Here is a 19,700-nt window from a genome sequence, read left to right as displayed (position 1 = left end):
AAACGGAGCTAGCAATCATTACCCTATCATGCCTCCTTCACAGGGCCACTGTGAAGATTAAGTGAGATAATCCCTAGAAAGGCATAATTCAGATGTGTAAATTATTCTTAGGATTACCATCATTTTATTTTGTCTAATTATACCCTGAGAGTCTAGGGGTGGTGAGGGGCTCTCCATGTTGGAAGACTAGTCCTATTTTTCTGAATTTTAATCAGCCACCAAACAAGGATGAGAAGTATCTTAGATCCTTAAAAGAAATTTCTGCTCTGGGAGATAAGGAAAGAAGGAAGGTATATGCCAAAGGCCTCAGTAGTGCCAGAGATTGGATTTCTTCCCAGAACTCTGTTTCTTGAAGTACAGATGTTTACAACAGAAGGCTTTGTACATTTGCCCAGCTAAACTAGCCCAAAAAGCTTTCCTAGCAATCTCTCCCCACCCCCAGCCAATTTAAAACATTGCCCTGTAAACAAACAAAAGGCCCAGTGTCTCCAACAGAGCACGTAAGCAAGGAAACCTTCAAATTCAGCTCAGCTTTGCTTGGGTCTGAAGTTCAGCTCCAGAAATTTAGTAGTACCTTAGTCATACGACATCCTGTCGGGTTGGGACAGGTACAGGTAGAGCGAGCGGGAAGGAAGAGGAGGAGAGAGAGAAACATCAAAGAGGAGAAGTTCTATTGCTAAAATAAGCAATGTCTTCTTCCCTAGTTATGCTAGTCTGGAAGCCAAACACTATGGAGGGATGGAGCATCAGCTCCAAGAGTCTCAGAACCATAGAACATGGAATGTCAGAACTGGAAGATGCCCAACCCATGGTGTAGGTAATGTATTTCTTTTCTGCCCATGGATTTTCTCTTCCTCTAAGACAGGAAGGGAACTACAAATTCTAAGCGTTTCCTTGGCCCATTCCTCCCCTGAAGTGTCCAGAAGCAGGCTGCATCAGTGGAAAAAACATTGGGTTCAAGGCATAGCTCTGCCACTTAAAATAATGCTTCAGGACCTTGGCATTTATTAGTAGAGTGCTTGCTGGAAGGCTTATTAAGAAACATACTTAAGATCACTGGAACACCGCAAAAGTTTAGAGAAGTAGCCTCTTAAAGGCAGTGTTGGGACCTTTCCCAAAGATCCCATTGCTTTCTCTCCTTGAGAATCAGGGATGCCTCCATTTGGTTGGATGCAAGGCTATTTATTATAAAGCTTAGCAAGAAAACATACTGAATGAATTTCTGATTCTGGAACCCAACTTTACTGAGGATTAAGCTGCTAGTTAAAGAATCAAGGTTCAAAGAAACTGTGGAAGGTCAGACTATAATTTTCAAACTAAAACTCAGTAGAACACAATCTATTGCATCTTCTTATTCTCACCCCCATCCCCAAGTAAATTAGTCTGGTTGTTGATAAACCCAATTCCCTAATAATAATCTTTTGTACATCTATTTAACTCATCTTTATTGAGAAGAGAGTGATAGCTAGGTGGCACAGTGGATAGAGTACTTCTTTATTGGATAGAGTGCTAGGCCTAGAGTCAGGATAACTCATCTCCCTGAGTTCAAATCCAGCCTCAGATACTTCCTAGCTGTGTGGCCTTGGGCAAGTCACTTAACCCCATTTGTCTCAGTTTCCTCATCTATAAAACAAACTAGAGAAAGAAATGGCAAACCACTCCAGTGTCTTTGCCTGGATTCAAGAGGACCTGAGTTCAAATCTGACCTCAGATGCTATGTGACCCTGGATAAATCATTTAACTCTGCCTCAGTTCCCTCATCTGGAAAACGAACTGGAGAAGGAAATGGCAAACCACTACAGAATGTCTGCTAAAAATATCCCCAAATAGGGTCACAAAGAATCAGACATGACTGTGATGAAACCCTAATAAAGCTCTTCCCAGGCCCAAAATTGTAACTTCTTTATGGGCCCCACTGAACAGCAGGCATGCCATGATTTAACCACACTACAGGCCCCCAGATTCAATACAGCCACTGCCCCTAGATCCAATTCACATATTTGAACAGGTGTGTCTTTGTACTCACCCACAATCACATCATTCATTTAGCCTAAGACAGGACCACAATACCTAACCATCCATCTTGACCAGACAGGACCATAATAGCTAGCCAGTCGGGGGTCAGCACGACCAAGATGTTTGACCACTGAACCACAGAAGGGACCTCCCCCATTAACTAATCCCTTAACACACCCCTCCTGCCTTTTTAATATTCACAACTTCTGCTATGGAATTGCATCTTTACCCTATAAAAATCATTCTTGCTTTCTCTAAAGTTGCTGGTTGCTCTTGGAACCTAGCCCGCTTCTGAGGGGCGTCAATCCTCAATAAACAGCTATACTTGGATTAGAGGTCATCTGATTCTGAATTTTTTGAGACAGTGTCGCCAAGACACACCATGAATCTGCAACACTAGGATCAAATCACACCTGACATGACCTATGTTACCTTGGCAGTTATTTAAACCTCATGGTGCCTTAGTTGGGGAGGTAGGGGGTGCAGTACATAGAGTGCTGGGCCTGGAGTCAGGATGATTCATGATTCAACTCCGTGAGTTCAAGTTCAGCCTCAAACACTTCCTAGCTGGTTAACCCTGGGCAAGTCACTTCACCCTATTTGCCTCAGTTTCCTCATCTATAAAATGAGCTAGAGAAAAAAATGTCAAAGCATCCCAAAAGACACCCCAATGACTTTTTAAAGAAAACCCCAAACGGGGTCACAAAGAGTCAGACACAATTAAACAAGTGCCTTAGTTTCCTCATCTGTAAAATGAGAAGATTAAACTAGATGGACATTTACAGTTCTAAAGCCTCCTATTCTAGAAAATGTGTGAGTGAAAATAGAAGAAAGGACAACCACATGTCAAGAATGGGGGATAATTAACCAATGGAGAACCCAAATATTTCATTGTTGTTGTTATTCAGTTGTGTCCAACTCTACATGACACCATGGACTTTTTGTCCATGAAGTTTGATTGGCAAAGACACTGAAATGATTTGCCATTTCCTTCTCTAGTGTGCCCTCATTTTACAGATGAAGAACTGAGGTTAATAGGGGTTGCATGACTTGCCCAGGGTCACACAGCTAGTGTCTGAAGCTTAATTTGAACTCAGACCTTTCTGACTCCAAGCCTGATGCCTATCCACAGCATCACCTAGATGCTCCAAAAATTCCATTAGGATCCTTGTAATGTCAGAAGCAAAACAAGGCAGGAACCCAGCAGAGTGCATGAACACCTCTCACCCACACCACAAATTTTGAGGGGAATCGTATAAGTTATACTCGATGTAGTAGGCAGTGAATAATGAGTTTATAGTGGCATTCCTGGAGGAAATACCCAAATCTCTAAGATCACAGATGCATTTGAGAACTGAGTACCAAAGAGGAGAAAGCAAAGTTTCTCTCTTACTCCTGTTTCTTATGTAGAGAAGGGTGATCTTTCTCTATCTCTCTTTCTACTCTATCCCTGCCCCATGCCCTCCTCCCCACTAAGCCCTACAAAGGAATTCAAAAACTAACTTGCTTTTTCCATCCAACCAACCTATTGTTTTGCTTCATCTTCCCAGAGATCCTTTCAATTTAGTTTGGATACTTTCCATCTGTCCCTAATTGAACGTGTGTGGTGTGTGTATATGTGTGTGTGTATGTACGTGTGTGTGTGTGTGTGTGTGTGTGTGTGTGTTTTCTCCCTCCCTTAAACTTTAGGGTCTCTCAGGTTCATTCTACAAAACAACCTTTTCTACCCGCCTGGCATTTGTGATTTACTGTTAAAGGATTTTAAAGCTAAGACCATATGTAAGGTAGGCAATTACCTGATTGAGCCGATTTTCATTTGGATGACCAAAGTTTAGTATCCTAAAATGTTTCCATTGGGAGAATGACATTTATTTTTAACAAATTTACATTTCTTTTTTCAAAGATGGACCTATGAGAGTAAGAGTCCTTAGGTACAATTGACCAAAATACTTGAAGAAATCTGTAAAAGAAATATATCCATGAGAAGAATTCTTACTAACAGTAATTGCCTTTGCCTTTCTGAATGTTGGTTTACTTATATCCAAAATGAAGACAAGCACACTTGTATCACTTTCTTATAGGATCGTTTGTGAGGGAAATACTTAGTAAATGGTAAAGCACATGAGAAATGGGAATTATTTCTATTGAGAAGGGTAGTAGTTGGGAAGGGGGTCACAGCTGCCTCAAACAGTACATATAGATTGGGTATATAGCAAGGGAGCCCACATTCCCAATCCAGAAACTAAGTAATAGGCCTGCATCCTAGCAGAGTATCCATAGTTGGCACAGGACAAGGCAGGATTCCAAGGAACCTACAAACAGCCCAATTCCAAGCTGACCCAAAAGCATAGGACTCAAATAAAGAGAAATTGGAAGTGGGAAGGAGGGAAGACAGGAGATATGGAAAAAGATAACCTCTAAAGGTAATGTGCTTCCCATCGCTGCAGGTGTTTAAGTGGAAGTTGGATGACTACCTGTTCATGATATTATAAAGAAGTTTAGTTACTGGTTGAACTAGAAACTACTAGGATCCCTTCTAGCTCTCAAGTTCTGTGATTCTATAAAGGGTGGACAGAAGATTCACAGAGAAGGATGGCAGATTTAGAGCTGGGATAAGAGATGAAGTCCCGCAAGGAAGTGGCTCTACATAAATGGAACAGGCAGGATAGGAATGCTGGGCTCATGGCTCTAGATTTGATGTTCTGAGTAAAAGGGAGAGAATTGAGAGAAGTCAAAGACTACAACAACCTTTAAACTAACCACAGCTGGGCAGATAGGTGGCACAGTGGATAGAGTGCTAGGCCTAGAGTCAGGAAAATCTGAGTTCAAATCCAGCCTCAGACACTTCCTAGCTATGCGACCCTGCGCAAGTCACTTAACCCTGTTTGCCTCAGTTTACTCCTCTGTAAAAATGAGCTAGAGAAGGATATGGCAAACCACTCCAGGATCTTTGCCAAGAAAACCCCCAATGGGGTCAAAAGGCATCAGATACAACTAATACAACAGCATCACAAAGAGTCAGATACAACAACCACAACCAATAATCATTTCATTCCTCACTTAATCTCTCTTGTCATCTCCCATCCCTAGGAAAGGTTGATTCTCTGAGCAGTGGAATTAGCTGGATGAAGCAATGAAGAATTTTTAAAACTAAAACACAAGTAACACATTCCCTCTGGTTTAGGGTATTTCTTTATCAGCCTTTAAGCCTCATGATCTGGTTTTGTCCTTGTAAGGACTGTCCGTTTGAACCTTTAAGCTCTGGATAATCATCTGCACTCTTTCATCAGCTTGGATGGATTTAACTATGATTCTCTATGCGTGTCTCTTTCTGTACATAAATATACAGAGATATATAGATTTTTATAGAGATATATATGTGTGTATATGTCATCTCTCCCTCATGCTCTCTTCCTTTAAGACACAGCTCAAGCACAATTCTCTCTGCATGAAGCCTTCCTCATCCCTCCAACTTCCCTTCTAAACTACATTTAAGCAGTTTGTATATATTTGTATTTATTCATTTAATATTCAAGCTGTATACTTTTATAATTGTGCTTGTCTCCTCATCAGAATATAAGCTCCCTACAAGTAGATATTGATTTTCATTCATCATATCTGTATCCCCAATGCCTAGCACATACATCTTGTTCAGCCAGTGCCATCCATAGGGTTTTTCTTAGCAAAGGTACTGCAGCGGTTAGCCATTTCCTTCTCCAGTGGATTAAGACATTAAGTGACTTGCCCAGAGTCACAGAGCTAGTGTCTGAGGCCGGACCTTAACTCAGATCTTCCTGACTCCAGGCACGGTGTAATATTCACTGAACCAGCTCACTGCCCCTGCAGCACATTGAAATACTTTAATAAATACCTCTTGATCGACTGAGGTCAGTTCAGTTCAGACTGAGCTCTGCTTGTAGATCTAATCACCTCACTTGTCCCCAAATGTATATGCTAGGAAGTTTTTCCTTACATCTAATTGGAAGATTAATAATAATAATGATAAATAACATTCCTATAGCACTTTAAGATTGGCAAAGCACTTTACATGTTATTTCATTCAGTCCTTACAACCATCCCATGAAATAGGTGCTGTGGACATCCCCAGTTTATAGGTGAGGACACTGAGGCTCAGTGACTTGCTCAAAGTCATACAGCTGGTAAGTGTTTGGGGCAAGATTTGAACTCTGGTCTTCCTGACTTCAAGGCCAGCACTCTATCCACTGTATATAAAAATATGTAAGAGTGTCAGAAAAATGCAAAACAAAATGCCACTCAAAATCCCTGTGGGAAGGTTGGTTTGGGGATGTCACATAGCCGGTAAAGGGTGGTAAGAGGAGAAATCAGCGGTGGTTTTGTGGTGGTTTTGCATTAGGCTTTAATGGAATTGGTAGAAATTTAAGAGGTTAAGAGGGGGAGGAAGGACAACCTGAGCATGGATAATATTGTGAGCAAAAGTATAAATGCCAGTCAGGGTAGAGCATGGAGAACAGTAGTTTGGCTGGAATATAGATTATGTAGGAGAGCACACTCAGCATTGGCAGTGTAGCCATAACTTTCTAATGCTAGTAAAACAAAAGTGGCAACTTAAAATTAAAACATGCCAAGGTGGCGCAGTGGATAGAGTTCTGGTCTGAAGTCAGGAAGACTCCTCTTCCTGAGTTCAAATCCAACCTCAGACACTTACTAGCTGTGTGATTCTGGGTAAGTCACTTAACCCTGTTTGCCTCAGTTTCCTCATCTGTAAAATGAGTTGGAGAAGGAAATGGCAAACCATTCCAGTATCTTTGCCAAGGAAACCCCAAATGGGGTCACAAAGAGTCAGATACCATAGAAACCAATGAACAACATTGATACACTTGTCTTATGCTAATGAAATACTTCTACGCACATCTGTGAAGTTTCCAGACTCTCAGGCGTTTGGTGGATACACTTTGTTTAATTGTGTGTGTGTGTTATCTTTTTTTATGTGAATGTCTGGCACAATGCAATACTCAAACGGCATTATCTTTGTTGTATTGGTACAATTGGTGACCACTCGTACATTCAGCTGTAATATTTTAGAAAGTTTTATCAGCTAGCAAAATTTTCAGTTCTTAAGTATTCCAAAGTCATATGCAAGAATGGATTTAAATTTGCTGAATATAAAGATTGAACTTCAAATCATTGTAAGGTTAATAATTGCTTATTAAATTAGTTTTGATGTTAGCACTGCATGTGCTATGCACACTCTGATTTTATTAAGATAAAAAGTTGAACTGCAGAGTCTGCCTTTCTCTGTTGCTCTCCCTTGCAGCCCAATATTAGGTGAAACAAATATAGATTACTTTGTAAAAACAAAAAATCCCTGATGTTACTTTCACCTTACCAATGGGAGAATTTTAAGTTTTTATCCTAACATTCAGTACACATAAATTGTTTCATAGAAATGCACTAACAGCTTTTTAGTGGCTCAAGTTAGTAGTTATTTAGATAAAACAGTAAGGCTGGATTTAGAGTTGAAAATTCCACATTTGCCACCAACTAACTGCATGACCTAGTACACGCTCACAATCTCTCCATGTGTAAAATGAGTAGGAGGTATTGGATAATCTTTTAAGATTCTATTCAACTTTTAGTGACAGAAAAAAGAGACACTGGTGATAAAGGGGCACGGGTACGTGAGTATATAAGGGGTAAGAATTCAGACTGTCCTATTGAACTTCATGCCAACACAGCTGTAGGAGCTATATCTGCAGCACATACTCATTTGTTAGCTTTTTTTAAGAGCCCAATTCAACACTATTCTAGAAACAAGTTATTAGGTACCTATTCTATGTACCTTATAAAGACAAGGCTGAAAAAAGAGGATGGCATGGGGCCAAGGCCATAGCAGAGGGTGAAGAATGATGAACTTTCCTCCTGACTAGATGAGGCCAGCCTCCTGACTTGTTCAGTCACTAGCTCACTGGATTTCCCTACATTAACAACGCACTACATACCTCCCATAGGAACCCCTCACAAGCAACAGGTGCCAAAGTTGGCCAACAGGTTTCAGATCCCTCAGGAGAGTAACCCCGCCCAGGTTTAATGAGTAACTCACTTGTCCTCAAAAGGAGCAGGGTGAGGCCTAGAATGCTGTAAATGGGGGGAGGGAAGGGGAGTATAATTGAAAAAGGAAAGAGGTACTGAATATAGAAGGCAGTTTTCAGAAAATATACATATGGGAAGCAGCCAAGGTTTGAGGCAAAATTCTCAGGTGCACCATGGAAAAAGCAAAGAGTGAGAAAGGAATCCATGAGAAATTTGCAAAATGCTGCTCCCCAATCCAAATTTGTTGCCTCCAGGCTCCAAGTCAACCAACAAGACTCAGAGCAGGCAAGCAAAGGAAGAAGTCCTGGTCTGTGAGCCAGGAGACCTGGGTTCTAGTCCTGTTTGCTTACATGACCTCGAGCAAATCAATTCTCCACTCTGAGGCTCTATCTCTTCATCATTAAAACAAAGAAAATCCATGGAAGAGAAGAGAGAGAGAGCTATTAGAGCCTGCTTCTAGACCAGGTCCTTTAGGCCATCAGTGAGGTAACTCCTGTGTGGAAAAGGGTTCTACCATTTTCACCGCCAACAACAACCACCACTGGAAAACTGCCATTAATAGGCAAGTAATCCCAAGAGCTCCAGGAGTGGAAGTCCCCCATCGCAAACCACTGACCGCTTCCCCCGTCCCCGAAACCTTAGCCATCATCCAGGGAAACAAAACAGCTACTGAAAACCCAGAAAGGAAAGTTCTTACCACCAAAGTCCTTGGCAATGTCAAATCGTTCAGCATCAGAAAATGATATGATTTTATAGATGGAAATGGCATTAAAGAAGCATTATCATCTGCTTTGTTACTGCCCCACGAGAACCACGGGATCTTTCCCTCTGACTTGGAGCTGAAACTTCCACTATAGGTTGTCTCTTCCTGGTGTACAGGGACCATCCTCCTTTTCTATTTGTATGCCCCAGAACTCAGCACAGTTCCTGGGCATTCAGTCGGCACTTAATAAATGCTTCATGCGTTCATTCATAGTTGGTAATTGGTGAGATTTTCATGAAGTTTTTGAAATTTTAAGAAAACCTTGACATAGAAATTTTAAAAATTACTTTGACACTTAAGGGGCTGTGACGTCTATCAATGTGCTTAGTAGGTGATCTTTTTGAGTTGCTGTGGCTAAAAAATTCATCCCCAGGTAATCAACCTTCTGGTGATGAGGCTCTCTGATTGAAAATGAAAAATAACCAAGGAGCTCAGTAATAAGCAAAACTGGGCCATTATAATGTCTGCCTTTTCAAATCTGTTGATCATAGCATGGGCAAGGTAGCGAGCTGGCACAGTGGATAGAGCACCTGCCCTAGAGTTCAAATTGCTAAAACAGTTCACATCCAGCCTCACACTACCTAAGTGACCCTGGGCAAGTCACTTAACATCCCCACCAAAAAATCATAGCATGGAGGTGACCCTGAGCTCTCATCAGGGTCTAATGAAAAGAACTCTGGAAATGGAGAAAAGCACGTTTAAATTCTGCCTCTGCTCCATCCTAAAATGGCATAATATTGTGCAAGTCACTCAACCTCTCAACTTCCTCATCTGGAAAATTCAAGGGGCTGGACTGGATGACTGACTGCCAAGATTCCTTCCAGCTCCCAATCTAATGCCAGTGTTAGACTGAGAACCAGAAGGAAGAAAAACAGATCCCTGCCACAGGGATCTGTTAGACTCTAGTGTCTAGTTCTATATGACCACATCCTTCCCCTCTTCTTCTCCATTCCCACAGCCACCACCCTGATTCAGGTCCACGTTACCTTTATTCTTGGACTGTTGTAATAGCTTCCTACTTGATCTCCCTGCTTTTAGCACTCCTTCCCATTCCCAACCAACACTGTTGCTCCAATCCATTACTGACATTGCCAAAATAATCTCTCAAAGACATAAACCTGAACATATCGTTCCTGCTGCTCACAGGGGTTCTCTAATGCTTGTAAGATAAGATATAAATTCTTTAGTCTGGGACTTAAGGCTTTTCAGAATCAGTCTCTTTGAACTCTTTTAGCCTTTATTTCAGTTGGCTATCATCCATGAACCGTAGAGGTAGTTAGGTTTTATAGTGAGTAGAGCACTAGGCCTGAAGTCAGGGAGACCCAAGTTCAAATTTGGCCTCAGACTCTGTGTGGCCCTAGGCAAGTCAATTAACCTCTGTCTGTCTCAGGTTCATTCCCTGAAGCCTGGGATCATCACAGCACCTATCTTACAGAGCTATTGTGAGGATCAAACAAGGTATTTGTAAAGTACTCAGTAAGCACATTTGATGACATCAGGGGTCATTTCAGAAGTATCTCACTCTTCATGAACCCGTTTGGGGTTTTCCTGGCAAAGATACTTGCCTTTGCCTTCTCATACACATGAGGAAACTGAGGCAAACAGGGTTAAGTAACTTGCCCAGGGTCACATAGCTAAGAAATATCTGAGGCTGGATTTGAACTCAGGTCTTCCTGATTCCAGGCCCAGCACTTTATCCACTGTGCCACCTAGCAGGAAGCAAGCACATAGTAGGTGCTTAACAAATGTTTGTCATTCTCCACCCCACGATGAGCCCTATTCTCCAAGAAAATTAGCTATGAGCTGTATCCTCTTAGCAGAACATTCTCCTGTCTTTATCCACTCACACAATATCTCCAAAGCCAATGCCTCCCCTCATCTCTATTGAGATTTTTATCTTCCTTCAAGGCCTCAAAATGCTTTCTTCTCTTGATTCCCCTAACCTAAATGCTCTCTTCTTCCTCAAATTTTCCTACTCTTATGGTACTTTGCCAGTATCTCTCCTCTGGTCCTATCATATTCTACTTTGCATTGTAGATCACAGATTTAGATCTGAAAGAAATCTTACAGATAGATTATATAGTCTATCCCCTTATTATACAGATAAAGAAATGGTAGTCTAGAAAGTTTCAGTGACTTGCCAGGGTAATACAGCAAGGATGTAAAAACCAGGTTTTCCAGCTCCAAGTCCAGTAACATTACTTATTTGTCTAGATGTCATAGCCTCCTACTTGGTTACAATAGGGAACGCATCCTGAGAGGTGGTATGATGTAGTGAAAATGGCAGCATTGGCAAGGTTGCCTCATGCAAAGATTTCAGACTTTCCCTCCACAGTAGGGGAACCAGATGAAAATGTAATTGGGAAATGTTTAACAAAATAAATAAAAATATGATACAATATTAGTAATGTTCATTTGTGGCTATCTAAGCCAATATGGGACAGCAGGAAATCATTTCTATTGGAGTTGGACACCACTAGCCTAGTGGATATGACTTGGAATTAGAAAGATCTGGATTTGAATCCTATCTCAGACACTAGCATTATGACCCTGGGCAAATCATTTCATCATTCTGAGAGTCATCTGTAAAATAAGGAGGCTAAATTAGAGGACCAGTAAAATCTCTTACATCTCTAAATACATCATCCTTTGATCCTAAATTAGGAGACCTTGGTTCTAGTATCGACTATATGGCGTACTAGCTCTATGAGCATGGGCACATCACTTAACATTTCTGAGCCACAGTTGTCACACCCGTGGAATGAGGAAAATAACCATCTGCCTCACTGGGGCATTATAAAGAAAAGCACCTTATAAATCTTAAAGTGCTATCTAAATATTATTATTACTAGCCTTTAAAAAAAAGAAATCTGAACCTATAATTTTATCAGTATGGTGAATTCCTGGTGTGGACAGTCTTTTCACTGATAAGATCAGCAGTTCATCTATAACATATAGTCTTAGTGTTGTTATCATGATATTTCATTACATATATATTAATATATGCTATAATGATCTTAACTATTAACACAGTTATTACAAATAATATTAGAGCTATAGTTATAATTATTTGTAGGCCCAGTCACAGTGACTGACATATAGTATGGCTAATAAATTTTTGTTGAAGTGAGCTAAGTTTGCCCCTTACCCATACTCAGCACAGAGTGACTGAGAAAGTCTCCCTAAAGATGCCCCACCTACCATGGGCAACTTGGAGCCTGAGATACTAGGAAAGTCATGGTGTTCCATGTGGTAGCCTACATTAAAGGTCAGCCAGTTGAGGGGCCCATAGTAGGAATAGGTCTCATAGCCCTTCAAGAACATATAGTGCTCAGCAATGAAGTGACCAGAAAAGGGGTGTATTCCTGTACAGAGGATAGTGCCTGCGATAAAGTATACAATTGGCTTCAGCCCCCAAAGCATATAGATCACAAGGTCAACCACAAGCTGGGTCAGTGCATTGCAGATCTCCATCTGTGTAATAGGCAGAGGGTTTACAAAGAGTGGACGCAGGGCGTAAAACAATGGTTGCAAGAAGAGCCAGAGGAGCTTCCTCGGTGGAGTGCAAAAGAACCAACACTCAAAGTCTGTGGGGATGTCCACATCTAGTTTGTCACCACCCAGGTAGCGATGGTGATCAATGTGATACTTCTTGAAGGAAGCAGAGTATGGCAAACCAAGAGGGAGGTTGGCGAAGACTGCAAACCAACGGTTCCGCTGAATAAATTTGTTGCCAAAAGCCACGTTATGGGAGATGTCGTGGATGGCCAGGGTCAAGGAGTGGTTCACACAGCCCCCAAATGCATAGGCCCAGAAGATGACCCATCGCCAAGATAAGTCTTTGACCAGGTAACAAGCGCAGAACTGGGTCAGCACCATGCAGGACACAATCCATTTCAAGTGTGGATCTGGGCCCATTAGAGATTTGATGGCTGGATACTTAGCTAAAGGGAAAGACAAAAACATTTTCAAAACAAGAAGAATCAATTCATTTTACCTTGTGCATAGTGGGTTTTGGTAGTGAGCACCCAAACACAGTGCAAATTTAATACATTCATTTGAATATAATTTGGGTATAATACGTTCATTTGGCATGTAGAACAAGAGAACATTAGAATTGGAAGGGATCTGAGAATGATAAAACCATTCCTTCCAATATTTAAGTGTCTACTGAAGTGGTTCTCTGTATCTTTATGATATAGAAACATTGGCTTCCTTGCTATAACTCACAGATGACATGCCATCTCCCAGTTCCAGGCCTTTGTACAGACTGTCGCCCATGCTAGAATGCCCTCCCTCCTCACTTCTGCCTCTTGACTGACTTCTCTGGCTTCCTTCATGCCTCTGATCAAATCTCACCTTCCACAAGAGGACTTTCCTTCCCATGCCACACCCCTGCCAAAGTTAGTGACTTCCCTCTGAAATTATATATGTGTATACTTCCATATACACATAAATATACATATATATGTACACATCTATACATATATATACATACACACACATATAGATACACCTACACATATGCACGTGTGTATATATATGTACACACATACACACATAAACACATACATAGATACATAGAGATTGACAGGCCCAGCATATACAAGTTTTTTTACGTTGTCTCCTCTATGGGAATGTGAGTTCCCTTGAGGATAGAGATTGTGTTTTTACCTTTCTTTGTAATCTCAACACTTAGGATAGTGCCTGGCACATAATAAACACTCAATAAATACTTGTTTTCTTTTTTTTTCCTCGTGGCCCTGATCACTTAAGTTTGCAACAAAAGAGGGGAGTCAGGAGACACACTTGCACATTTTACCTTCAATAAAGGCAGCAAGAATTCATTTCTATTTTGGTTAATTTCTTTGAAAGTTCAAAGTCTGACATGTTATAAGGTTAGCATATACATATAATAAGCAAGCTTTATTTATTTTGAAAATATTATGCTATATGTGCTAGGAAAGTAAAATTTATATATGAAACCAAATTACTCATAGTTTCTTTTATTTGTAATAACGTAAGATCAAAGTTGCCATGGCACACCACGCACTCCCATGATATTTTGTTAGTTATCTAGGTCCATTTTCCCCTTCTCTGAGAGAATGTTGCATTTCCTTCACTTTGCTTCAGAGACATGCTTGGGTGGAGAATGCAAATTTTCCCAGGTCACACAGATTGTTCTTGGTCAAACCAGATTTAGAACCCATGGCTCCTGACCTAGACAGTATTCTTTCCCCCATTCTCTACTAGCGTATATTATAATCATTTGATTTTTGTCTTTGTTATGACTTATCATTCCTACTAGATGGTAAGCTCCTTAAAGACAGGGATCATGCTTTATTTTGCTTTGTATGTCCCACAGTTCCAAGTACAGAGTACAGAGCTTTGCATAGAGGACATGCTTTATACATACCTGTGGATGACTACCGAATATATAATAGATATGTACATATATACATATATTATAACATGATAATATATGTACACATTTATATTTATACACACATACATATAAGTATGACCAACACAGACAAACCTACAATAAATTCCGTAAGTAAAAGTCTGTTTTGCACCAATATCCAACACTCTGTTGTCTATTTTAATTGCTTCTAATAGGAAATTTTTCCTTCTATAGAGAAGTTATCACCTTGTAACTTCCTCCTGTTGTTCTTTGTTCTTCCTAGAAATGAACAGAACTAGGATTATCACTCTTCCATATAAGAACCCTTCCAATGCTTAAAGGTATTTGTCATATCCCCATTAAGTCTTTTCTTTTCCAGCTAAATATCCTAAATTTTTTCATTATTCTAGCTGAAATTACTATTTACTTCTTCCACTTGTAGCTACTCCCCTGTCAGTTTTTTACACTCCTCTTTTTAGAATAAAGAGATTAGATCAAATGTTCTATAATGTCCTTTTCAACTCTGACATTCTGTGATTCCAAAGTCCCTTTCAAGATGGACATTTTTCATTTCTATGATGTTAGAAGAGAGTGGGTGAGATGGGCAAATTTTGGTGCAAGAAAGAAATGTTTGCCCTTTGACAAAGTCTTTCATGCCATCCTTGACAATGCAGCCATGAGCCGAATGAGTCTGGGTAAGTAGATTCAGAAATGGTCAAGTGTTCAGAAGCAAGGCTTAGTCCTTGATGGATGTCAACCTAAAGAAAGACACCTAAAGGAATTGCCCCAAGATTCGACATTTGACCAGCACTGTTGTTTTCATCAAAGGCTCAGATAACAGCTTCTGCAGTCTGCACATGACAAAACTCTGGAAGGGACAGCAAGCGTGTTGGGACAGAATGGGATAATGATATTAATATAATAGGATGAAATGAAAACAGAATAAATGTCAAGTCCTACACTTGGATTAAAAAAAAAAAAGCAGCTGCACCTTCTTAAGAGGAGAGAGGTATAACAAAGACCACAATCCCTACGGGAAAAAATCTGAGCGGTTTTGTAAATTGCAAACCCAAATGAATCAACAGTATATGATACGGCCCCTCCGATAATGATAATATCTAAATGTGCAAGAATAGAGACCACTATCCAAAATGAGAGAAGTCATAGTCCTACTAAATTCTACCCAAGTGAACTGCATCTGGAGTAACCTATGGGCCCACTATTTTGGGAAGAGGCAATGCCAAACTGAAACTCACTCACAGGAGTAAGAAGACTGAAAAACATGCTGAGATTGGTTAAACAAGTAAGAGACAGATAACCTGGAGAAAAGAGGACAGGGAAAAGCTAGGAACATCAGACAGGACTTTCAAAGACCTGAAAAGCTATCACCTAAAAGGAAGATCAAATTCACTCTCCCTCTCCCCAAAGCGCAGGACTAGGAGCAATGGGTGTGTGTTACAGAGAGGCAGATTTTAGCCAGCTATAAAGAAAACCTTAGCACAATTAGATATATCCACAAGTCAAATGGGCTGCCTGGGAAAGTAGTGGAGCCATCCATCATGGGAGGCTGATGACTTCCTATTGAGTAGAGTGTAAAGGGAGTGGTTTGTATTGCACATCTGAGGTTCCTTCCAACTCTGGTTTTCTGAGAGTTTCTAAAATGATTTTAAAATGCTATGCAACCTCCTTCCCTTCTGAGATGGGAGAAGATGGGTGGGGCCTATTCCATTTCCTGCTGAGTATGATGTATGCATTTAGTTGTCCTTGCTAAAGTGTACTTTCTTTCTTATCTTTTATAAAGAATGGTTTGCTATGGTTGGGGATGGGGGAGGAATATTCTGAAATAAGTGCTAAGACAAAGACAGCAATAAAAATTTGATTAAAAAATTAAATGCTGATGTATAATCTATATCAGATTACTTGCCTTCTTGGGGAGGAGAGAGAAGGGAGGGACAGAGAAAAATTTGGAACTCAAAATCTTATTAAAAAAATGAATGTTGAATACTATCTTTGCATGTAATTGGAAAAAAGAAAATGCTGTTTACAAAAAAAAAACATAATTAAATGTTGAGCAAATGTGAGGCAAAGGCAATTAAATTGCTGTCCTCATTGAACTTTGCCCCATACTTCAGGATTCCCCAGTGTTCATGGCATCTTTGCAACCATCCAACAATCTCTCACTGTGATAAGGATCTTTTTGATGTAGCACTCCCAGGTCAATAACATGCAAACAGGCAAGATGGAACAAAGAAGAGGGGAATAAAACAAGCTAGAAGAGATGGAAATACAGATTTGGTGTTGTTATTCAGATGTTCGGTCATGTCTGATTCTTTGTGACCCCATGGATCATAGTATACCAAGTCCTCCTATCCTCTACTATCTCTCAAAGTCTATAGAAGTTCATGTTCATTGTTTTCATGATACTATCTATCCATCTCATCCTTTCCTGTCCCCTTTTCCTTTTGCCTTCAATCTTTCTCCACATCAGGGTCTTTCCCAATGAGTCCTGTCTTCTCATTACATGGCCAAAGTATTTAAGCCTCAGTATTTGACTTGCCAACAAATGGCCTGAATTAACAGATACAAATATGGATACACCAACTTCCCATAAATCTCATGCCAAATACATGTGTATTTGGCTGCTCCCTGTCACATTCACTTTCAAGTGTTACCATAGAGCTCCAGCACTCAAGAGGGGTTCTCTGTCATTGGTCCTGAGTTCTAATCTCACATCACTCACTGCCTATTGGCCTTTTGAGACTAGATATCTAGTAGGCAGCTGAAACTTAACATGTCCATAATAGAACTTAGCATTTCCCCCCAAGAAAACCCACCCCTCTTCCAAAGTATCTTATTTCTATCAAGGGCACCACAACCCTTCTATTCATACAAGTTGGCAGTTTCAAAGTCATCCTTGACTCTTCGCTCTCACTTAGCCCAATTTATCCAATAAATTGTCAGATCCTGTCTATGTTCACATCTCTCATCTCTGTCCCCTTCTCTCTTGTAACTCTTGAAACTTTTCAGTATCTGGGTAGTTGGTTATCACCTCTTGACTAGACTATTACAATAGCCTCCTAATTGTCCTATCTGCCTCAAATCTCTTCTCTGTCTAATTTATCCCCTACAGTTTCCTGAGTGATATCCTTCAAACATATGTGTGTCTATGTCACTCCCTTGCTCAATAAATTCCAGTTTAGTATCCCTACTACCTACAGGAACAAATATAAATCCTCTTTTGATATTTAAAACCCTCTATAACTTGACTTTTTATACATTAACTCCCCTCTATTCAGTCTTTGGACTACCCACACTGACTTTGCTGTTCCCCAAACATTACCTTCCATCCCCTCTCTCCATGCCTCACATAAATTCCTCTCACTTCCCCCTCTTAGAACCTCTAACATGCCTCAAAGTTCAGCTCCAATAGAGTTTTCCTCATCTTCCCTTGCCCCTCCCAGCCCAGCTAATAGTCACACACACACACACACACACACACACACACACAAATACACAAAATAAAATCACCTCATTTATTTTGTATACTTTTACCATGCACAATGGAGAAGGAAATGGTAAACCACTCCAGTATCTTTGCCAAGAAAACCCCACATGGGATCACAAAGAGATGGACATGACTGAAAACGACTGAACAACAACATGTGTATATTGTCTCCCCCATAGAATGTACATATGCTCATTGAACATAAGAGATTTTCATTTTTGTCTTTGTGTCTCCAGTGCTTGGCACATAGTAGGAGCTTAATAAATGCTTCTTCATTGATAAATAAAACCATCTTTAGCAGGTATTAACTGCTTCTAACAAAGTAAATGGAAACTTTCCCTTGGAAAGTAGCCAGAGGTTACTGAACTTTCTAATGCTAGAAAGATTAGAGCGAGGGAAACACCTTTGGCCAGCCAACCTCAGAGAGGCTGAGCAGGTGTGCTATGGTTAATACCAAGGTGGAAGAATGGCCAATGATATTGAATACAAACTAACACACACCTACTATTAATGATCCCCAACTCATAGGGAAAACAAAAACCCCTGGCCCCTCAGCAAGTACTGGGAACACAGGAGGATTAGACTTCTCAACCCAAACTGACAAAGTCTATTCTCAGGGGCCCAGGTCACTGCTGCTTCCCACCTTTCCAAGTAGGAGCAATAATCACTTTTCTGTGAGGCTGTCTTAACATAGGCCACACTATCCAATCACAACTCCACCAGAAGGCTCGTGATGAGTGAGACCTCTCTATATCAAGACAAGAGTTCTTGTCCTAGGATCCATGAACTGCTAAATAGATTTCATGAACTTGGATGGAACCAAAATTACATCTTTATTTTCACTAACCTCTGGCTGAAATTTGTCATTTCCTTCATTTATGAGCATGTGCAACAAAACATTATTCTGAGAAAGGATCACTAGACTTCACCAGATTGCCAAATGGGTTACCTAGGTGGCAATAGATAGAGCACTGACTTGAGACTGGAAGACCTGAGATCAAATCTGACCTCAGAAACTTCCTAGCTGTTTGATCCTCCACAAGTTGTTTAACCTCTGTCTGTCTCAGTTTCCTGAACTGTAAAATGGGAGTTATAATAGCACCTACCTCCCAGGATGGTTGTGAGGATCAAATGAGATAATATTTATAAAGTATTTAGCACAGTGCCTAGCACATAGCATTTCCTTCTCCCCTCTTCCATAACACATGCAAAAAAAGGTTAAGAATCCCTTATCTAGGGGTGTGAAGAGAATACTCAGAAGTCAAGTCACTGGCTGGGAAAATGCCCAGAAAAGGGAAAAATGGTAAGACTATAGAAGGTTACTTTCTTGGTGAACAGATAATTCCTCCCTTCCTTTCTGATGAGGAAGAACAATGCTTACCATCAGGGAAAGGGACAGAAGTCAAGGCTTCTGTATCCCAGCCCACTCAATGGGCTCAGGCCATGGAAAAGCTCAAAAAGGATTTTGAAAATCAAGTTAGAGAGGTGGAGGAAAAACTGGGAAGAGAAATGAGAGAGATGAAAGAAAAGTATGAGAAACAGGTCAATACCTTGCTAAAGGAGACCCAAAAAAATGCTGAAGAAAATAACACCTTGAAAAATAGGCTAACTCAATTGGCAAAAGAGGTTCAAAAAGCCAATGAGGAGAAGAATGCTTTCAAAAGCAGAATTAGCTAAATGGAAAAGGAGGTTCAAAAGCTCACTGAAGAAAATAGTTCTTTCAAAACTAGAATGGAACAGATGGAGGCTAATGACTTTATGAGAAACCAAGAAATCACAAAACAAAACCAAAAGAATGAAAAAATGGAAGATAATGTGAAATATCTCATTGGAAAAACAACTGACCTGGAAAATAGAGCCAGGAGAGACAATTTAAAAATTATGGGACTACCTGAAAGCCGTGATCAAAAAAAGAGCCTAGACATCATCTTTCATGAAAT

At 40.4% G+C, this 19,700-nt stretch overlaps 1 protein-coding gene across 2 annotated transcripts in view; it reads right to left on the bottom strand.

The window, feature by feature from the left end:
* The window catches only part of DEGS2 (delta 4-desaturase, sphingolipid 2), a 63,289-nt gene that overhangs the window by 9,681 nt on the left and 33,908 nt on the right, over positions 1-19,700 (bottom strand). For both annotated transcript variants that reach the window (XM_072630237.1, XM_072630236.1), the window contains exon 2: positions 12,053-12,795. In XM_072630237.1, the coding sequence (XP_072486338.1) occupies positions 12,053-12,769 (717 nt within the window). In that variant the 5' untranslated portion in view covers positions 12,770-12,795. The remainder of the gene's footprint in view (positions 1-12,052; positions 12,796-19,700) is intronic.

The sequence above is a fragment of the Notamacropus eugenii genome, chromosome 1, assembly GCF_028372415.1.
Source record: "Notamacropus eugenii isolate mMacEug1 chromosome 1, mMacEug1.pri_v2, whole genome shotgun sequence".
NCBI lineage: Eukaryota > Metazoa > Chordata > Mammalia > Diprotodontia > Macropodidae > Notamacropus > Notamacropus eugenii.
This window is presented reverse-complemented; position numbering and strand designations above follow the sequence as displayed.